Source organism: Carcharodon carcharias, chromosome 28 (genome assembly GCF_017639515.1).
Source record: "Carcharodon carcharias isolate sCarCar2 chromosome 28, sCarCar2.pri, whole genome shotgun sequence".
Lineage (NCBI taxonomy): Eukaryota > Metazoa > Chordata > Chondrichthyes > Lamniformes > Lamnidae > Carcharodon > Carcharodon carcharias.
This window is the reverse complement of record NC_054494.1, coordinates 12,771,324-12,793,098: the sequence shown is the minus strand read 5'-3', so window position 1 is coordinate 12,793,098 and position 21,775 is coordinate 12,771,324. Positions and strand designations below refer to the sequence as shown.

Here is a 21,775-nt window from a genome sequence, read left to right as displayed (position 1 = left end):
AGGGGTCCTTGATCCCAGGGAAGACGCACCGCCACCCAGTTAAGTGCCTGAGTGGCACTTAATTTGGCAGGCCTTCCCTAAGATAGGCGATGCAGGACTCTCATTGGCTCTCCAGTTGGTGGGCAAACCCCCGTCACCTCCATTACTTTCAGAGTACATCCAGGCAATGGAGAACCTTGCCCGTGTCTAAAGCACATTGGGGAGCTTGCGAGCGCACGGCGGAGGAACATGGACTTTGGGGCAATGCGCGCATGTACCTGCAAAACGCATAGATGACCAGGAAGTTGCCCACCATGCCAGTGATGCCAACTGCTAGAATAACTGCCCCTATGGTGTAGTGGGCGTGATCCGGAACATTCACGGTGGGAAAGGTATTATAGTAATGGGCATGAGTCACCGATGCCTCCTGTAAATGGAGAAAGAGAAAAGAAGTCATGCAGACATCCCAAAAATATAGAGAGCTCAAAGTTTCAATGCAGGAGGCCTGGACAAACAGGGACACCATCTAAACATCACCGAAAAGTGTAAAGAAGGTTCTTCACTCTCAGCTGATCATTTTTATTTACCAGTTTCTATTTTTAAGATAAAAATGAAAAAAAGTTATCCTCTGTGTAGAAATAAATTTAGCATCAAAAAGCCAGCATGGCTTCTGAATTCAAGTTTTCTTTCTTGGGATGTGGTCATCGCTGACAAGGCCAGCATTTGTCGCTCATCCCGAGCTACCTTTGAACTGAGTGACTTGCTAGCTCATTTCAGAGGGCAGTTAAGAGTCAACCACATTGCTGTAGGTCTGGAGTCACATGTAGGCCAGACCAGGTAAGGACGGCAGATTTCGCTCCCTAAAGGACATTAGAGAGCCAGATGGGTTTTTACAATAATCGATGATGGTTGTCATGGTCACCATTACTGAGACCAGCTTTATATTCTTGATTTATTAATTGAATTTAATTCCAAATGTGATTTGAACCTGTGTCCCCAGAGCATAGCCTGGGCGCCGGATTACTAGGCCAGTGCCATTACCACTGCTCTACCGTCTCTCCAATTTTATTTATTTTATAGTTTTTTAAAACATTTTTTTTACTTCTAAGGTTTCTTGATATTTTAATCCTTATTTTGATCCTACTACTGAAAGGTAAGTAATACTAAATACCACAGACTACATCAGTGACTGTCTCTTCTTGATCTAACCTCTCTATTGCCTCAAGCACCAGATAAGGCCATCTTTAATTACTTTCTTGTATCTCGCTCCACTCACAACCCCTATCCCCCTCCCAGCCTGATCTCCTTCTGCAACCACCCCCTGAAAAAAACTCTTCCCAGATCCTTTGTCCCTTTCTTTGCCATGCTATATCTGCAGCTATTGGCTACTCATTCACACCCTCACCTCTACATTTGATACCCTTGTCCACAGTATAATCCTTACTCTTTCCCACATTGGTTGCTCCCACTAGTTTAGTCCCCATTTTTACTCCCTCAAGTGCAAGAGATGCAGACTTCAGCATACATGGCACACGTCTGGTTTAGCATTCATTGCCAAGTCTACCTACACTGTGAGAGATGGTAGAGAATGGTAATGTCACTGGGCTAGTAATTCAGAGGCCCAGGCTAATCCTCTGGGGACATTGGTTCAAATCCCATAATGGCAGCTGGTGGAATTTAGATTCAATTAATAAATCTAGAATATAAATCTGGTCTCAGTCATGGTCACCATCATTGACTGTTGTTAAAAAAAAACTCAACTGGTTCTTGAATCACCTTTAGGGAAGGAAATCTGCCATCCTTAACTGGTCTGGCCTACATATGACTCCAGACTCACAGCAATGTGGTTGACTGAAATGGCCTCGCCACTCAGTTCAAGGGCGATTAGGGATGGGCAACAAATGCTGGTCTTGCCAGTGATGCCCAGATCCCACGGAAGAGCAAAGGGCAAAAAAGTACTATCGGGTCTCACTCCCCTCCGGAAAAACTGCTCAACATTCGAATACCATCCACAAATGCAAAGGTAACACTCACCTTTTCTTCAACACCAGTCACCCCACCTTTCCTGTCACCATCAACAAGTGCAAGGAATGCATGGATTTCTTAGTTACTAAAATTCAAACCATCCATTCAGCTGCCTCTTCATTTCACTTCCTTCCCTTAGCCCATTGATCCAAATTCCCCCCTCTATTCTCACCCTGTACTCACATCTTTCCCTGTTTCTCTCCATTCTCATGCTTTTCCCAAACTCATCTTGTCAATGAAATCCACCTCCTGCTTCCTCGACTCTGTAACTAGTGAACTGCTGACTGCTTAACTTCCCTTGACCCCACTCTAACCGATATTGTTAATGTTCCCTCTCCTCTCATGCTGACTTCCTCCTTTTCAAATTTGCCACTATCATCCCCATCCACAAAAAAGCTCATCCTTGACTCTTCTGCCCTTGCAAGCTACCATCCCATCTGCAACCTTCCTTTCCTCTCCAAAGTCTTTGACTGTATTGTCAACTCGCAATTATTTTACCATCTTTCCAGGAAAGCTGTGTTCATTTGTGCTGCAACACTAGGGGGAGCACTTCCTGCACATGTCAGTCTCAGTGTTGGCGTCATTAAAACAAACAAGTTGGCTTGACAGAGACTAACAATACTGTGCAGTCCTTAGCCAATTGCAAGTTCTTTTATCCACTTTACTTATCATTTACCAACAATCCCCTCTGTAAAACATATTTTTGACGATTCAATGAATACTGAAGAAATATAGTCAGAGAATTTCCATAAATGTGGTTCCCAACTCTCAATGAACTTTTCTTGGTAAAAATCAATAAAATGAGTTTTTGAATAAATACTTAAGAAGAAATGTATTATCTCTTGTAGGACTCAAAACAATGAACCTGGGATTAAGAGTTCAGCTATCATCCAGCTGAGCTACCTGAGCTGTGGGGTGGGGGGTGGGGCTCTCTGCACAAAGCCTTAACAGGCCGGGGGAATAATAGCGGCCAGGATTTTACAGCTCCGCTGCAGTGTGTCACCCCTGGCGGATGCGGTGAGCCATTTAAATCTCCATTCAGTTCAGCGGGACCATAATATCCCACCGGGCGGGAAGGGCCATATTTAAATAAGCCATTTCAACACTCCAACCTGCTCTCATGCCCACATGTCCACCCTTGGCCTGCTGCAATGTTCCAGTGAAGCCCAACACAAACTGGAGGAACAGCACCTCATCTTCCGACTAGACACCCTACAGCCTTCTGGACTTAACATTGAGTTCAACAACTTCAGATCATGAACTCTCTCCTCCATCCTCACCCCTTTTTAAATCCCTTTTTTAAATATTCATTTTTGTTTTTTAATTTTTATTTTTTATCCATTTATTTTTATTTATTTTCATTTTTATTCATTGTTTTAACTCCATCTTTTATCCTATTTTCGATCTTTTTTCCCCACCACTGATCCCTCCCCCCACACCACCCCCACTAGGGGGTCTGTCCCTTGTTCATGTTGTTCTTTCCAGAGTGCTTACCCCTGTTCTGCTATATTCACATTTTGCTTTCTATCCTTAATGCCACCATCAACAACTCCTTTAGCCAGTCCCACTCCCATTAACACCCCTTTGTCTTTTCATTCATGGCATCTTTGTCAATCTCTCCTTTGCCCCCACCTAACGCTGTCCTTCTATCCAGCTTCACTTGCTCCACCCTCCTTAAACAGTATAAATTTCATCACATTTTTACCTCTCTTTAGCTCTGAAGAAGATATGGACTCGAAACGTTAACTCTGTTTCTCTCTCCACAGATGCTGTCAGACCTGCTGAGTTTTTCCAGCATTTTCTGTTTTTGTTTTAGATTTCCAGCATCGGCAGTATTTTGCTTTAATTTAAATAAACTAATTTATTTTGTTTACTTTCATGGTTTGCTTTATTATAGATTGCGAGTAGTTAAGTGGTGTTCTGGTGGAGGGAATTTGATGCCTCTGTGGTAACTCTGATATAGAAAAATTTCATCCTGCCGCTGGCTTCAGGAACAGTTATGCATGCGCCGATGGCCGCAGTGTAGGCCGAGCGCACCTGTGCAACCGTTCCTGTTGCACTTCTGGTTGGCGGCAGGAGTTACAGCGTTCCAGGGACTCCATGATTGAACCTCTCCAGTCAGATTTCTGCCCCTGCAATAACCCTTATCAAACTCATGAATGATATTTGATGTCACTGTGACCATCCTCATCCTTCTCGATACCGTCTTTTACACAGCAGATCACACCATCTTCCTCCAATGCCTCTCCTCCATTATCCAGCTGGCTGGTACTGTTGTCACCTGGCTCCCATTTTTATACACCCAGCTGTAGCCGGAGAATCGCCTGCAATGGCTTCTCTTTCTGCTCCCATAACATTACCTCTGGAATTCCCCCAAGCGCCCATCCATGGCCCCATCCGATTTCGCATCTACATTCCCCTCAGTGACACCTTTCGAAAACAACAAACGTCAGGTTCAACACCCTAGCTCTACCTTGTTGCTATTCCTCATGACCCATCCACTGCCCCAGATTTATCACACAGTCTGTATGACACCCAGTATTGGATGAGACTTTATTTCCCCCAATTAAACTTTGAGCAAGGGGAGGCAGGTGACTTTGGTCCTGCCACAAACTCCGTCCCTGGCCATCAATTTTATCTTGTTCCCTGGCCCCTGTCTGAGGCTAAACAAGACTGCTTTATATGAGCCTGAGTTGAACTTCAGACCTCATAGTGTCTTATCATCAAGATCACCTACCTCCACCTTTGTCATATTACCCCTATTCCCCTGCCTCAGCCCATCTGCTGCTGAAACCCTCACCCATACTTTTGTTATAGCAACAATATGTTGCATATATATATATAACGCATTTCATGTAGTAAATTATTCCAAGGCACTTCAGGGGAGAGTTTTCGGACAAAATCCGACACTGAGCTACGGACAGAGATATTAGGATGGGCGATGCAGATTTGAAGGAGTATCTTAAAGGGATAAGAGAGATGCAGAGAGGTCGAAGTTTAGGGAGAGAATGTCAGAGTTTAGGGCTTAGCCACATGCACCAGAGCTGGGGTTGGTGTGGGGTAAAATAGAATTTTAAAGATAGAATCCTGGAAGAGCAGGCTTGAGCAGCCGTATGGTTTACTCCTGCTCCTATTTCTTATGTTCCTAAGTTATTGAATCATAGAATCTTGGAGCACATAAGGAGTCCGTCATGGTTGTGAGCGCTCTGTGAAAGAGCTATCCAATTTAGTCTCACACCAGCGTGCATTATCCTGTAAATTAATTCTTTTCAAATATATGTTCAATTATCTTTTAAAGTCTTTCGTTGCTGGTGTCATCCTGGTAGGCTTCCTCTGTCCCCTCTCCAAGGCCTTGAGCATCTTTCCTAAAGTGTGGTGCCCAGAGTTGTAAACAATGCTCCACTTGAGGCCCACCCGGTGATTTATAAAAGTTTAGCATCCTTTATAGTTTTGTTTCGCTGCCTCTACTTACAAAGCCAAGTATTGCAAGGGCTTTCTTAACTGTCTTCTCAATGTGACCTGCCACCTTCAAGAATTTATGAATAGGCACCCCACTCAGGCACCCACTCAAAATAAAAGCCATTTAAATTATACTGCCTCACCATGTTGTTTCTCCCAAAGTTCACCACTTCATACCTGTCCACATTCAAGCATTAAACTGCATCTGCCACGTGTCTGCCGATTTCAGTAATCTATGTGTGAGATCTGACCTGGGTATTCATCCCGAAAGGGTAATACTAAACTGGCAAGCCGTTTTACACTCTGCCTGATTTTGTTTTCAACTGAGGTCAATGGGGGGAAAAAAAAAATTGGCTGTGGTGTGAAAGAGACTTTTAATCCACTCTTGCCTGGTTTGTGTCTTATGGTCTGAAGTCTGCCATCATTCCTGCTCACTACTATATTTCCACATTTTCTATCATCTGTAAACTTTGAAATTGTATCCCCTGTGTCTAGGTCCAATTAATTTATACACAGCAAGAAAAGCAATGGTCCTAATACTGACCCCTAGGGGACCTGCTACGTACCTTTTTCCAATCAGAACTCCTCTCTGCCTTCTATGCTTTAGCCAATTATATACAGTAGTGAACCATGATTTATTTAATACATTTTGTGCTTCTATTTTCTGATAGGGGCAGCTTATCTCATCAATGCTTTTGCTACCGGTAGACTTGACTATTCCAATGCTCTCCTGACCAGTTTCCCGTATACCACCCGCTGTAAATTTCAGCTCATCCAAAATGCTGCTGCCTGAATTCTAACTCACACTAAGTCCTCACTGAGCACCGTGCAGTCATTGACTTACATTGGCTCTTGGTCCAGCAACATCTCGAAATTTAAATTCTCATCATTGTGTTCAAATTCCTCCACAGTTTCACACCACTTTATCCCTGTGTGCTCCAGCCTTACAACTCTTCAAAATCTTTGCACTCCTCCAATTCCGACCTCTTGTGCATCCTGATTTCTTTTGCCCCACCATTGGTGGCTGTGCCTTCAGCTCTTCAGGCTTCAGATGCTAATGTTTCCCTCCCTCAGGTCCTCCGTCTCTGTTTTAAGGGTCTAGCACATACAGAGTGGGACTGAGTACAGTTCTGTCCATATGGTGATTTAAGAAGGCACCTGACCCAGACTCAGGGGCCAGTGTGGTGTTGAGCAGAGATGTGTAAAGACCTAATCATGGAGATAGCTCTTAGCCTGTACCCTTTACTGTACATGTGTAAATGGTTCTAGGAGTTAATAACCTGCTGAAGACTCTGATGACTTCTTTAAGAGACACAGTTCTGTAACTAACACCCTCCCAACAGCCTCCTTTAAGATTCTCCTTAAAGCCTAACTCTTTAATGAAGCTTCTGACCAGCAATACTAATATGCAGCTCAGCGCCAAATTTTGATAATGGTTCTCTGCAGCGTCTCAAGATGTTTTACTACATTTAAAGCTGTACAGATGCAAGCTGTTGTCTTTGCATGCCAGCAACAAGGACCGTGCATTGATATAGCACCTTATTACTTTCCAGGGACACTCCCATTATGCCTCACACCAGAGCAGCCAACTAGTGTACAGCAAGCTCCCTCGATGGTAAAGCATTGACCAGGACACCTGGAGAATTCCCAACATTTTAATAACACTGTGTTTTTTATTTCTACCTGAACAAGCCATTGACCATATCATCTGAAAGACATCGCTTCCAGCGTTGCATCTCTCTCAGTACTGCACTGAGCTGTCAGCCAAGGTTGTGTGCACAAGTCTTAGAACAGCTCAGAACTAAGCTTCTCTGTCAGAGACAAGAATGCTACCAACCGAACTAAATGTAGCACATAGAAATCAAACATTTCCAGAAGTTCACATGGGTGGATAAGACTGAGGGACGAGTAATCTCCATGGAAAAAAATCTATAATGGATAAATAGAGTTGATTTACAGCCCTGGGAATTTCCCAGTGAAAAGTAGAAATAACTGAAAATAAACAGCCTTGCACACTAGATTGCAATTAGCTGTCAAATAAAGAATGAAAATATAAAGGCTATAAATACACAATGAAAAGCAGATGTTAACCAGGAATAGAGGTGAGCAAATAAGGTTCAGATCCTGGAATCAAATTAGGATTGAATGTGAGAACATAAAAATGTTCGGAAGGAGGAATTACTTTTTAGGCCATTGAAGCTCATCTCTTTATTAATGAAACTTTCCCCTCAAAGTCCATCTCTCTAATACTATAACTCTCCCATTGAAGACCATCTCTCTGATACAGTAACTCTCCCATTGAAGTCCATCTCTCTAATACAGTAACTCTGCCCTCAAAGTACATCTCTCTAATACAGTAACCCTCCCCTCAAAGTACATCTCTCTAATACAGAAACTCTCCCCTCAAAGTACATCTCTCTAATACAGAAATTCTCCCTTCAAAGTCCATCTCTCTAATACAGAAATTCTCCCCTCAAAGTCCATCTCTCTAATACTGTAATTCACCCATTGGAGATAATCTCTCTAATACTGTAACTCTCTCATTGAAGTCCATCTCTCTAATACAGTAACTCTCCCCTCAAAGTCCATCTCTCTAATACAGTAACTCTCCCCTCAAAGTCCATCTCTCTAATTCTGTAACTCTCCCTTGAAGTCAGTCTTGCTCATACGGTAACTCTCCTATTGAAGATCACCTCTTTAATATTGAAATTCTCCTATTTGGAGACCATCTCTCTGAAACAGTAAATCTCCCATTGACGACCATCCCTCTAATACTATAACAGTCCCATCGATGACCATCTCTCTAATTCTGTAACTCTCCCATCAAAAACCATCTCTCTAATATAGTAACTCTCCCATCCGAGTCCATCTCTCTAATATTGGAACTCTCCCATTGAAGTCCATCTCTCTAATACAATAACTCTCCCCTCAAAGTCCATCTCTCTAATACAGTAACTCTCCCCTCAAAGTCCATCTCTCTAATTCTGTAACTCTCCCTTGAAGTCAATCTTGCTCATACAGTAACTCTCCCATTGAAGATCACCTCTTTAATATTGAAATTCTCCTATTCGGAGACCATCTCACTGAAACAGTAAATCTCCCATTGACGACCATCCCTCTAATACTATAACAGTCCCATCGATGACCATCTCTCTAATTCTGTAACTCTCCCATCAAAGACCATCTCTCTAATATAGTAACTCTCCCATCCGAGTCCATCTCTCTAATATTGGAACTCTCCCATTGAAGTCCATCTCTCTAATACAGTAACTCTCCCCTCAAAGTCCATCTCTCTAATTCTGTAACTGTCCCTTGAAGTCAATCTTGCTCATACTGTAACTCTCCCATTGAAGATCACCTCTTTAATATTGAAATTCTCCTATGCGGAGACCATCTCTCTGAAACAGTAAATCTCCCATTGACGACCATCCCTCTAATACTATAACAGTCCCATCGATGACCATCTCTCTAATTCTGTAACTCTCCCATCAAAGACCATCTCTCTAATATAGCAACTCTCCCATCCGAGTCCATCTCTCTAATACTGTAACTCTCCCATTGAAGTCCATCTCTTTTATACAGTAACTCTCCCCTCAAAATCCATCTCTCTAATATTGCAACTCTCCCATTGAAGATCATCTCTCTAATACATTAACTCTCCCATGGAAGTCCATCTCTCTAATACTGGAACTCTCCCATTGAAGTCCATCTCTCTAATACAGTAACTCTCTCCTCAAAGTCCATCTCTCTAATACAGTAACTCTCCCCTCAAAGTCCATCTCACTAATACTGTAACTCCCCCATTGGAGATCGTCTCTCTAATACTGTAACTCTCCCATTGCAGTCCATCTCACTCATATTGTTACTTTCCCATTGAAACCCATCTTTCTAATACAGTAACTCTCCCTTGAAGTCCATCTTGCTCATACTGTAACTCTCCCATTGAAACCCATCTCTCTAATATTGCAACTCTCCCATTGAAGATCATCTCTCTAATACATTAACTCTCCCATTGAAGTCCATCTCTCTAATACTGGAACTCTCCCATTGAAGTCCATCTCTCTAATACAGTAACTCTCCCCTCAAAGTCCATCTCTCTAATACAGTAACTCTCCCTTGAAGTCCATCTTGCTCATACTGTAACTCTCCCATTGAAACCCATCTCTCTAATATTGCAACTCTCCCATTGAAGATCATCTCTTTAATATTGAAATTCTCCACTCTGGAGACCATCTCTCTGATACAGTAAATCTCCCGTTGAAGACCATCCCTCTAATACTATAACAGTCCCATTGATGACTATCTCTCTAATTCTGTAACTCTCCCATTGAAGACCATCTCTCTAATACTGTAACTCTCCCATCGAAGACCATCTAATATTGTAACTCTCCCATTGAAACCCATCTAATGCTGTAACCCTCCCAGCGAAGACCATCTCTTTAATACTGTAACCCGCACCTCCGCCCTCCATGGAAGTCCACCCCTCTTACACCCTAACTCTTCTATTGTCCTGTACCCTAATTCTCCGATCAAAGCCCAATGCTCTGATAACCGAACTCTCTCATCGATGTTCATCAGTCAAAGCTCACTCTTTTATATCATTCAGCAATCGTTTCAAATGCCCCGAATATTTTGCCCGTCTGTTCCTATCTGGTCGATTATTCCACAAATGTATAATTTTGTAAATTATTTTTTTTTAAAAAACTTATTTGTAAGATCTATTTTAAGTTTGCAAGCCCCCAACTTTAAATCTGGTCATGTCTTCCTGATTTCAAACTTTAATGAGTGGATTCTTACTCGACACCTCATTGCGGTTAACATTTTATTGTCTGTAAGAAAGTGCCTGAACTCTCCGATTTGTAGACTTTATTTTGCGCTCTCTGTTAGCTGTTTTGACGGGTGTGTGTGTGTGTGATTTTTGCAGTGTTGGAACCCAGCAAACTGGGAGCCAGTTCACCTCTCGGGTTCTGAGGCGGGACCTGCCCATCTGTGGACATTGCAAACGAAATTGTGTAAATTGTAACGAAATATTGGAAAGAGTGACGGTAGCAGAAAAATCGATATGGCATTGCAATGTAAATCGCGATTAGTCGATTGCATTTCATGTGGCTGTGTTCAGGGACACCCCGGGTCGGGAATGTTTAAAAAGAGAGCGTTGCGGCACGTTAACTTGTTATGGTGAGGCGGTAGACACACAGGTCAAGAGGCGACAGAAATTAAGAGAATCATAGAGTGAAGATGGACTGAGACAGAGACTTGTAGATAAACAGGCGAAATGATACCTGGATTTAAAAAAAACCGAAAATGAAAAGTAGAAAACACAGGAATTGAACAAGTAAATTCAAATGTTCAAAACATTCAGAGGTAACAGGCGGATGAAGAGAAATGTCGGATTAAAAAGTTTGGAAAGCTGTATGAAGGAAGGTTGGTAAATGGGACGATAAAAAGGGTGGGTTCAGACATCAGGGAACGCTGCAAGTACTATCTGGCCATCTGTAAACAGAGGAGGTTAATTCAATGCTGTTTGCAGCATTTTCTGCTCTTAATTTGGGTTTCTAACATTTGCTGTTTGCTTGGAGGGAGTGAGAGAGAGAGATGGGAGAGGAAAAGGGCGCCACAAGTGCCGCAGGGATAACTACAGAAGTAAATAACACTGGGAAAAAAAGTATTAATCTATTGAAAAGCAGTGATAGCAAGTGTTAAAGGACACAAGGCGGAGAGACAAGGAGGTGATAATGACTGTCAGAAGGTGAACATTATACAGATAAATATTTTGTGAAATTGTACAGATGCACATTGCACAGGATGCGTAACAGCTGTAGATTAAAAACACGCAGGGAACCAAAAAAGAAAACGTTTAGTTACACATCACCAAATAGATGAGGAGAGGCGAGGTCTGGATTCCTACCGTGGCGTTGAGTTGGGGCAGGTCGATCACTCCAGATTCATTCGGGAAAGCCATGGATCCCTCGCTCCCGATGCAATTGGCGTCCTGTCGACAGGGAGCCAGTCAGACAGGGAGTGAACGCTGTGGGCACTCATGCTGCAGGACTTCCCTGCCTTACGTTGTACAATGCCCGAGAAAGCAACACGCGGAGGGAGGGAGGAGGGGTTCTGGCCAGTACAAAGTTTTCTGTCGGGGGAGGGGGGAACCAGTCACATTGACTCAAAGTGAAGAATTGGGCTGGGGAGTGGTCCCATTAAAGAGCCACAAGGAAAAATGTTTGGGAGCATGTGGGGGAGAATGTGTCGGACACTTGTGGGTGTGGGTGTGGGGTGGGGTGGGAACGTCAATACACAGAAAGGAAACTGCTCCTGTATTGTATTTGTAGCCCGCTTTTGGAACAAGTTGAGTATGTGAGTTGTTAAACTGCAGTGTAAGTTGTCAGGTGTTGAGAGTACCCGATCAGTAGGCAAACGGCACAGGATTCACCAGGGAGGGTGATGATGAACACAATGGTCTACACACCCTGGGTGGGTCCTGCCCACCCAGAGACACTGCTTCTACCTCAGCTCTCAGGCGGATTTCACCCCGTGCCTCTGAATATTGTGCATATGGCCTTTTTCAAAAGTCTTTGACAAAGTACCACATAATAAGAGTTGTCAGCAGAATTGAAGCCTATGGGATTAAAGGGTAGTGGTTAAGGGACAGAAAGCAGAGTGGTGGTGAATGGTTGTTTTTCAGACTGGAAGGTAGGAGAAGAGGGTGTCCTCCAGGGGCTTAGTATTTGGACCATAGATCTTTTTGATATATGTTAATGATTTGGACATGTTTTACTCTATTGCTTTCCTTTCTCGGGTTTATTTTATCAAATAAACCCACAATGAACTGTTGCTTGGTAGTTCGGAGAGAAAGTGTCACAGTGGTCTAGTAATCTAGAGGCTCAAGCTAATGTTCTGGGGCTATGAGTTTAGATATCACCAAGGCAGCTGAATTCAATTGATAAATCTGGAATATAAAGCTAGCTTCAGTAAAGGTGACCACAAAAGTATCATCAGTTGTTATAAAAACCCATCTGGCTCACTAATATCCTTTAAGGAAGGAAATCTGTCATCCTTACCGAGTCTGGCCTACATGTGACCCCAGACCCACAGCAATGTGGTTGGTTCTTCACTGCCCTCTGCACATGTCCAGCAAGCCACTCAGTCAAGGGCAATTAGGGATCTTTTTCTGGCCTCGCCCCTTCAAACCTTTCTGGGGTGCCCAATTTTCTTGGGCAGCAGCACAGCCTGGATGTTGGGCAGGACCCCTGGGCTATGGTGACTCCTCCCAGCAGTTTGTTGAGCTCCTTGTTATTGTGGATGGCGAGCTGCAGTTGGCGGAGGATGATGCGGGTCTTCTTGTCCCTGGCTGCGTTGCCGGCCAGCTCGAGAATCTCGGCCATCAGGGAATGGAGGATGGCGGTCAAGTAGACGGGGGCTCCGACCCTGACACGCTCGGCAGAGTGACCCTTGCGCAGCAGCCGGTGGATGCAGCTGACAGGGAACTGGAGGCTGGCTCTGGAGGAGCGAGTATTGGCCTTAGTGCACCCTTTGCCTCCGGTTTTACTGTGACCAGACATCTTGTTGTTGCCGCTGCTCTAAACCTTCACCAATCTTTAATGGCAACAAACGCTGGCCATGTCAGTGATGGCCACATCCCATGAAAGAATAAAAAGAACATTGAGTATTGCTGAAAAAGAGTCAAGCTGTCAACATTTTTTTCCACACATCAGGACAGATTCGCAAGAATATCAAATTTCAAAGGAAACAAGGTTATACACTGCATGAAAAAATGGGTGCTGATTGGTTGGCAAGTTGGCTCTGATTGGTTGAGATATTTCCATGGCGGATGCACCAGTGGGGTTTTGTTCCCCCATGAAATTTGGTATTCTTGCATCTGTCCTGTGGAGTGCAAGGTGAAAATTTTTAACAGCATGTCTCTTTTTATCAGCAATGTACTGAGCTGTCCTCTCTTGATCTTCCCAAGCTTCATGAATGCTGTCCTGCCCTCTCTTCACCCTCCCTCGCACTGTCAGGGGAGCCTTTGCCCTTGGAGGGAACCTTGCCTGTCCAAATACTTTCAAAGTTTGCAGATAATATGAAACTCGTAAGTGTGGTAGGTAGACAGTGAAGAGGATAGTAACAGGTTTCAGAAGAACGTTTTCAGACACATAGATAGAATTTGATGTAGAGAAGTGTGAAGTGACACATTTTGGTAGTAAGCATGAAAAGAGGCAATAGAAATTAAATTTTACAATTCTAAAGGGATCCAGGAACATAGAGATCTGGAGGTGTATATATGCATAGAAGAAACATAGAAAGGTTTATGGTACAGAAGAGTGCCATTGTGTCTGTGCCATATGGAAAAGAGCTAATGGCACTTTCCAGCTCTTGCTTTGTAGCCCTATAGGTCATGGTGCCTCAAGTGCAAATCCAAGTCTTTTTCAAATGCAGTGAGGGTTTCTGCCTCAACTATCCTCTCAGACACTTGGTCAATAACGTATCCCATAAGCCTTCTTAACCACCTTATCTACCTGGCCTGCTGCCTTCAGGGATCTGAGGACATGTGCTCTGAGGTCCCTCTGTTCCTCTACACTTCTTAGAATCCTCCTTTTATTGTGTATTCCCTTGTCTTGTTTGTCCTTCCCAAATACAAGACCTCACATTTCTTTGGATTGAATTCCATTTGTCACTTGTCTTTCCAACTGCCCTGTGCATTGATATTTCTCCGCAGTCTACAGCTTTCTTGCTCACTTTCAATCACATGCGAGGGAGGGTGAAGAGAGGGCAGAACAGCATTCATGAATCTTGGGAAGATCAAGAGGGGAAAGCTCAGTGCATTGCTGAAAAAAAGAGACATGCTGTCAAAACTTTTCACCTTGCACTCAACAGGATAGATGCAAGAATACCAAATTTCATGGGGGAACAAAACCCCACTGGTGCATCCGCCATGGAAATATCTCAACCAATTAGAGCCAACTTGCCAACGAATCAGCACCCATTTTTTCGTATTATCTGCAAACTTCTTAATCATGCCCCCTACATGTAATTCTAAATCATTAATAGAAATCACAAACAGCAAAATGACCCAGCATTGTGACGTGTGGAACCCCAATGGAAACAGCCTTCCAGTTACAAAAACACCTGTCAACCATTAACCTTTGCTTCATGCCATTGAGCCAATTTTGGATCATCCTTGCCGTTTATCCTTGGATCCCATCAGCTTTTAATGTTTTGACCTTGGCAAACCTCTTGGTAAAATCCATGTAGATTACATAAAACACATTACCCTCATTGACCCTCCTTGTTACCTTCTCAAAAAATTCAATCATGTTAATCATGACCTAAATCTGTACTGGTTGTCCTTGATTAATCCAAATATTTCTAAATGATGTTTAATACTGTTCGTCAACTTTGTTCCAGTAATTTTCCCACCACTAAGGTTAAACTGACTGGCCTGTAATTCTCTAGCCCTTTCTCCATTTTTAAACAACAGTGCAATCCTCGCTGTCCTCCAGCCCTCCCACACCTTTCTTGTAGCCAGCGAGGTTTGGAACATGATGGACAGAGCCTCTGTTTTTTCTTCCTTTCCTCTCCTTAGCAGCCCAGAGTACATTTAATCTGGGACTGGCAATTTATCCAGGACACTAAACAGCTTAATATTACCTACATTTATCCCATCCAATATTTCACATTCCTCCTCCTTAACTGCAAAGTCTGCTTCGTCCCCCTCTTTTGTGAAAACAGATGAAAGTTATCCATTAAGAACCATGCCCACATCTTGCGGCTCCACACACAAGTTACCTTTTCAATCTCTAATCCACCCTATTCTTTCCTTAGTTATTCGCTTGCTTTTTTTGTATTGATAAAACATCTTTGGGTTGTCCTTGATTTTATTTGCCAATATTTTTTCATGCCCTCTCTTTACTTTCCCAATCTCCTTATCAATTTCACTTTTGCACTTTCTATGCTACTCTAGGCTCTCTGAGATATAGAGCTCTTGGCATCTGACAGATGTCTTATTTTTTGCCTTATCCTACTCTATATGCCCTTTGACATCCATGAGTCCCACTCTTTTTCTTGGTGGGAACATATTTGTACTGAGCCGTTCTTAGCTCCTCCTTGAATGCCTCCCACTGCTCTGGCACTCATTTACCTTCAAGTAGTTGGTTCCAGTCCACTTTTACCAAATCACATCTCAGCTCAGTAAAACTGACCTCTTCCCAATTTAAAACATTTACTCTTGGTATATCTTTATCCTCTTCCATAACAACACTAAATATAACTGAATAATGATCACTAGTACCAAACTGCTCTCCCATTAATACCCCTGCCACCTGCCCAGATTGACTTCCAAAAACTAAATCCAGAACTGCCCCTTCTCTTGCTTGCTACATACTGACTAAAAGAAATTCTTCCAAATGCATTTAAGAATTTGAAACCTCATACATCTTTTACGCTAATTTTATCCCAGTTACTATTAGGGTAGTTGAAATCCCCTACAATTATTGCAAGGGGGAGGCAATGGCAAAGTGGCATAGCATTCCAGAGACCCAGAGTAATGCTCTGGGGACATGGGTTTGAATCCCACACAGCAGGTGGTGCAATTTGAATTCAATAAAATCTGATGATGATCATGAAACCATTGTCAATTGTAAAAACCCATCTGGTTCACTAATGTCCTTTAGGGAAGGAAATCTGCTGGCCTACATGTGACTCTAGACCCACAGCAATGTGGCTGGCTTTTAAAAATGCCCTCTAAATGAGGGCAATTAGGGATGGGCAATAAATGCTGGCCTAGCCTGCAATTCACACATTCAGTAAAAAATATCACTGCCCTTTCAGCAATTTGCCTACATATTTTCTCTTCTATCTCCCTCTGTTTGGATGTCTACAATTCTCAACAATGTGATTGTCCCTTTGTCGTTCCCCAGTTCAATCCATATGGCTTCATTTGATGCTTCTTCTAAGCATTATCATCTCCCTCACAGCTGTTCTTTTTCTTTATGCCAGTCTTTGAAGGTTAAAGAGTACACGGGATCCTTGGCTTTATTAATAGAAGAATACAAAAGCATGGAAGTCATGCTAAACCTTTCTAAAACACTGGTTAGGTTTCAACAGGAATATTGTGTTCAATTCTGGGCACCACACTTAAAGAAAGGGTGAAGAGAAGGTGTACTCAAATGGTACCAAGACCAAGGGACTTCAGTTATTTGGAGAGACTAGAGAAGCTGGGGATATTCTCCTTAGCGCAGAGAAGGTTGAGAGGAGATTTGTTAGAGATGTTCAAAGTTATGAATGCTTTTGATAGCGTAAGTAAGGAGAAAGCATTTCCAGTGGCAGAACGGTTGGTAACCAAGGGATATCAGGGTTAAGGTGATTGGCAAAAGAACCAGAGGTGACATGAGGAAACATTTTTTTTACACAAAGTGTTGTTGTGATTTGGAATGCACTGCCTGAAGGGATGGTGGAACAGGCTCAATAGTAACGATCAAAAGAGAAGTTGATAGATATTTGAAGGCAAAAAATTTATAGGAACATGAGGAAAGAGCAAGGAAGTGGAATTAATTGGATAGCTCTACGAAAGAGCAGGAACAAGCATGGCCTCCTTCTGTACTATATCAATCTGTGAATCTATGCTTCTTCTCAGTTTCTGCACATCAGCAAATGTATTTAATGGCACTGAACATCTTGTACAAATGAGCATTAAAATCTATAATAGCAAATTATACTGAGCTTGTCAGAATATGACTTAATTACAGAAACAGCTTATTTTTCTATGCATCTAATGCTTTATTTTTTTGGTCTCTATCTGTCCTTTACTCTATATGTCTGTTTCTATCTGTTTAGGGAGCTGTCTAAACACACTCCCACTAATTATGAATCTACCAACTACCTTGGTTTACTTGTTTCCATGTGTTTACTTGTGTATGTATTTACCTGGGGTGTGTATATATCAGCTATGACTCAGTGATCACTCTAGGTTCAGAATTGGAAGGTTGTGAGTTCAAATGTATTCCAGATACAAGATACAGATATAATCTAGGCTGAATCGACAGTGCAGTACTGAGAGAGAGCTTCACTCTTTAAAGTGCCAGATCCACCACACTTACTCAATTTGTGTCCATGTGACTAGTTCTTACCCCTCCCATTAATCTGAGGCCCAATCTGCCCTCACAAGTTATTGGTCCCCATGGCATGATTGTGAAGGAGGTCAGGGAGCCTAGTGTTCTGACCATTTTTGAACCCTCAATTAATGTTACAAAAACATGTGATCTGGGGCATTATTGCATTATTTTGTGCAAGCACTTGTAGTGGCTACACTTCAGAAGCATTTCATTGGCTGTAAAGTGCTATGGGATGTCCTCAGGTTGCAAAAGGAGCTATATAAATGCAAGTCTTTCTTTCCCTACTCAACTGTCTGTTTTTCCCTCTTGTTTTACCATGTTCTGCTTATTAATACTTCTATCACTTACCTGATTATTGATGTATCTGTTACTGTTTCAGTTCCATCCAGATACTTTCTCTTCTGTCCAAAGCACAAATGCGGGTTTCCACAGAAGGGCCCATGTCCTCTTGGAGCCTGGCCTGGTTGGCAGGGGCATTAGGCTACTTAATAATGATAAAAGCAAAATACTGCGGATGCTGGAAATCTGAAACAAAAACAGAAAATGCTGGAAAAGCTCAGCAGGTCTGACAGCATTTGTGGAGAGAGAAAGAGAGTCAACATTTCGAGTCCAGATGATCCTTCTTCAGAGTTAATAATGAGCACAATTTCCTATTCAGCTAAAAGAATTACTTTGCAACTTGAATTAATGGCTAATGATTAATCTTCCTTGCTGCATTTCTGGTTCAAAAACAAATACTTATTCTCAATTTCACTCTCCTTCCCCTCATCAAGGCTTCACCATTCCAGCCATTGCTCCCCCTTTGTACACCTCATTGAAAGAAGACAGAGCAGCTGAACATAATACTTGGAACCCGGGGAAAGGAGCAAGGCGCTTGTGCTGTAAGACCCCCTGATTAGTTAAGGCATCTGAAGCACTACTTCAGCAACAACTTACATTTATATAACATCTTTAAAATAGTAAAAGTTCCCAAAGTGCTTTACAAGAGCGCTATCAAGCAAGATTTGAAACTGTGCAGATATTAGATTTGATTGCTTGGTCAAAGAGCTAGCTTATGGAGGTAAGAGGGGAAGAGATCAAAAGTTTTTTGGGGGAAATTTCAGAGCTTGGGTACTCAGCAGCTGAAGGCAGGGCTGCCAATGATGGAGGGTTTGAAATTGGGGGTGCACAGGGGGCCAGAATTAGATGGTATATGGACCTTGAATATTTGCGGGGTTAGAGGAGGTTACAGAGGTTAGGAGTGACAAAGCTTTGCAGGGATTTGAAAACGAGGATGAGAATTTTAAAATCAACACATTGCTCCACCGTCAATGTGGTTTAGCAAGCGCCGGGATGATGGGTAAATGGGTCTTAGTGTAAGTTAGGAATCGGACAGCAAATAAGCTTAAGCTTATGGAGGATGTAAGATTAAAGTACAACCAGTAGTGCATTATAGTCACGTCTAGAGGTAATAAAGACATGGTCGAGGGTTTCAGCAGCTGATGAGCTGAGGCAGGGACTGAGTCGGGTGATATTACAGAGGTGGAAATGGGCAGTGATTGCACAGATATGAAGTCGGAAGGCCATTTCTGAGTCCGATATGAAATCAAGGTTGTGAACAGTTTGGTTCAGCCTCAGACATTGTCAGGGAGTGGGTTGGAGCCAATGTTGTAGCCAGGGAACCACTGACATTGGTTTTTCTCCCTGCTCTTATGCCATTACCTCTGCTTGCCCCAAGGATCTATCCTCAGCCCCCTCCTATTTCTCATCTATGTGCTGCCCCTCACAAACATCATTTGAAAATGTAATGTTAGTTCCCTGTGGATAGATAAGAATAGAACCAGGCGAAAGCAGTCCCAACCAGCTGGACGCCAGTGGAGAGGTCAGGCAGTGAGCAGACAGATTGAGAAGGAAGAGGATGGATAGTTTACCATGGGCACAGTCAAGGAAGTCATTTGATGAGAGCTAGTTTGATACAGCGATAGGGGTGTAAACCTGATTGGAAGGATTCAAACATTGAGTAATAGCACTGGTTGCAGGCTAAGCTTTATTCAGCTACATTCTGCTTCTGTTTGTGATTGGTGTATGGTTGCTGTGAGCTGCAGCTGAAGAAGATTGCATTGTGCATCCTGTAGCCTATCTATAGCCTTCTCAAACTTCAAATAATCGTCTTCAAGTATGTGCATTGTGAAAACTCTCAGTGAAACAGATATTCACATGGCTTACACTCTGAGGGTAGTCACCACTCTTGGCTATGAGAACAAGAAGGCTTACAAAGAAATTTGCATTTGTACAAGACCCTTCAGAACCTCCAGGATGTTGCAAAGCACTTTACAGCCAATTATTTACCTTAGAAGTGTCATCATTGTTGCAAAGTAGGGTGTAAGATTTGGGCTGGGAGTCACAGATCACCCAAAAGAAAGTGGCAGTGCGTGTTTGGAAAGCGGGGGGGAGGAGGGCGGGGGGGAGGTGGGGCCGGTGGTAGTGGTCACTGTGTTGAGATCACAAGTGGGTTAAAGCAGTCGGTTAATATGCAACTGATAAATAGAATAAATAAACTGAATAGACAGAATAGACCTACAACTTGTATAGGTAAGAATAGTTTAACAGCCCCAGTTCAGACAAGTGGATGGGTGAAGCAAATTGATGCTGATCTCCTCAGCTGGCCGTCTCTTCTGCTCTCGATCTTCTTGAGCTAACCAGGATGTTAGGCCAAAGTCAACGTGGACCCAACTCGGAGAACTCTCCATTCTCCAAAGTAGCTTTTCCCTCCTGAGTGCCTGTTCGTATATTTCATTTCCAGGGGATTGGTAAGGGCCTTATCTTCACAAATCCCAGACCTTAGCCTACAGGGGTCACCCTTCTACTCACCTCCTCTTAGGACATAACCTCAACTTTACTTAGACAATTTGTTTAGATATCGGGCATGAGATCCACCTTATCAGATTTAGGAATGTCTATTACCAATTACTATTGACTTGTGAAACCTAATCTGCCTGAACGTACTTTACCTGTTCTATCTCCAGCAGGCCGCTGGAGAATTCCTTAAAGTGAGGGGGGGAGTGGCGGAGAGAGAGAGAGAAACCTATTGCTAAAAGCCAGAGCACCAGGATTTCTTTTGCAACCACCATTGTTTGTAATTCTATAATATTCTCAGAACTACCATTTCCTATATTGGTAAATGGCAGCCAAGTTGCCATAAGCAGAACTGCAGCAATCTGTTTTTGTGGTGTTGGTGGAGTGTTTGATATGGAAACTGAGGAGAATTACTCTGCTTGTCTTTTGGTTTAACATCTCATCTGAAAGACAACATCTCTGACAGTGCAGCACTTCCTCAGTACTGCACAGGAGCGTCAGCCCAGAATTTGTGGGACTTGAACCTATGACCCAGTGATTTGGAAGTGAGTGTGTTACCCAATGTACCAGAGCTGACACCTGTACAAACAAGATTCCCTGTAGCTCATGCGGGCCATATTGTTGGGCACAAAGGGTTGAATGTAACATGGCTACACTGATGGCCCTCTGGGCTGTGGGAGCCTGCTTGTTCTTTTGGAATAATGTTATCTACTTATGTTGCTGCTATTGGTTACAATGTTGGGCCTGTTGCATGATGTGTGTACCTGCTCGGTATATCTATGAACACCAACCAAACAGGCTCATGGTGCAGATGACCCCAGTGCAGGTTGAGGAAGAGACCCAATGTATAAAGATTGGTGCAGTGGTAACATTACGGGCATTGGGAATGCTGTACAGCATCCTGTCTTGAAGGTTTTACTGAAGGAGTTGAAACAACTTTGTCACAGCCTCCCCACTATACCTTAGCTTCCACAGGCACATCTTTTCCAGATTGCTATACCTACAACAGTAACCCAATGTGCTGCATAGTGGCAGAACCTGATGGTACTGTATGCCTATTGTTTGGTATAGATATGGCCAGCACTTTAACTGACACCATATTGTTAACCTGGAATGAGCCAGAGGCTGAAAAGAGGACAGAGACTTTGGGCGGGATTTTCCGGCCTCTCCTGCCACCAGGATCATCCGGTCCCGCCAAAAAGTCAATGGACATTTGGCTGGGCCGCCAAATCTCCCACGGCCGGTCCTGCCACGACAGGCTGGAAAATCCTGGCCAAATTTAACTTTTCACTTTGACTGTAGATATTCTTGCAGGAGATGGCAAAGCTTTGCAGCTGGCTGCTGATCAGGGACTTATGGAGGCAGTC

General features: G+C 43.0%; 2 protein-coding genes across 2 annotated transcripts in view; both read right to left on the bottom strand.

Annotated features, from left to right (window-relative positions):
• opn4a (opsin 4a (melanopsin)) overlaps positions 1-310 on the bottom strand; it is an 82,170-nt gene extending 81,860 nt beyond the window's left edge. Inside the window, exon 1 of the mRNA XM_041176105.1 lies at positions 258-310. Within this exon, the coding sequence (XP_041032039.1) occupies positions 258-295 (38 nt within the window). The 5' untranslated portion in view covers positions 296-310. The remainder of the gene's footprint in view (positions 1-257) is intronic.
• Positions 311-12,620: 12,310 nt separating this feature from the next.
• Positions 12,621-13,025, bottom strand: LOC121270723 (histone H2A-beta, sperm-like). The gene has a single exon (XM_041176104.1). The coding sequence runs from the start codon at positions 13,023-13,025 to the stop codon at positions 12,621-12,623; it is 405 nt and encodes a 134-aa protein (XP_041032038.1).
• Between the last annotated feature and the right edge of the window lie 8,750 nt (positions 13,026-21,775).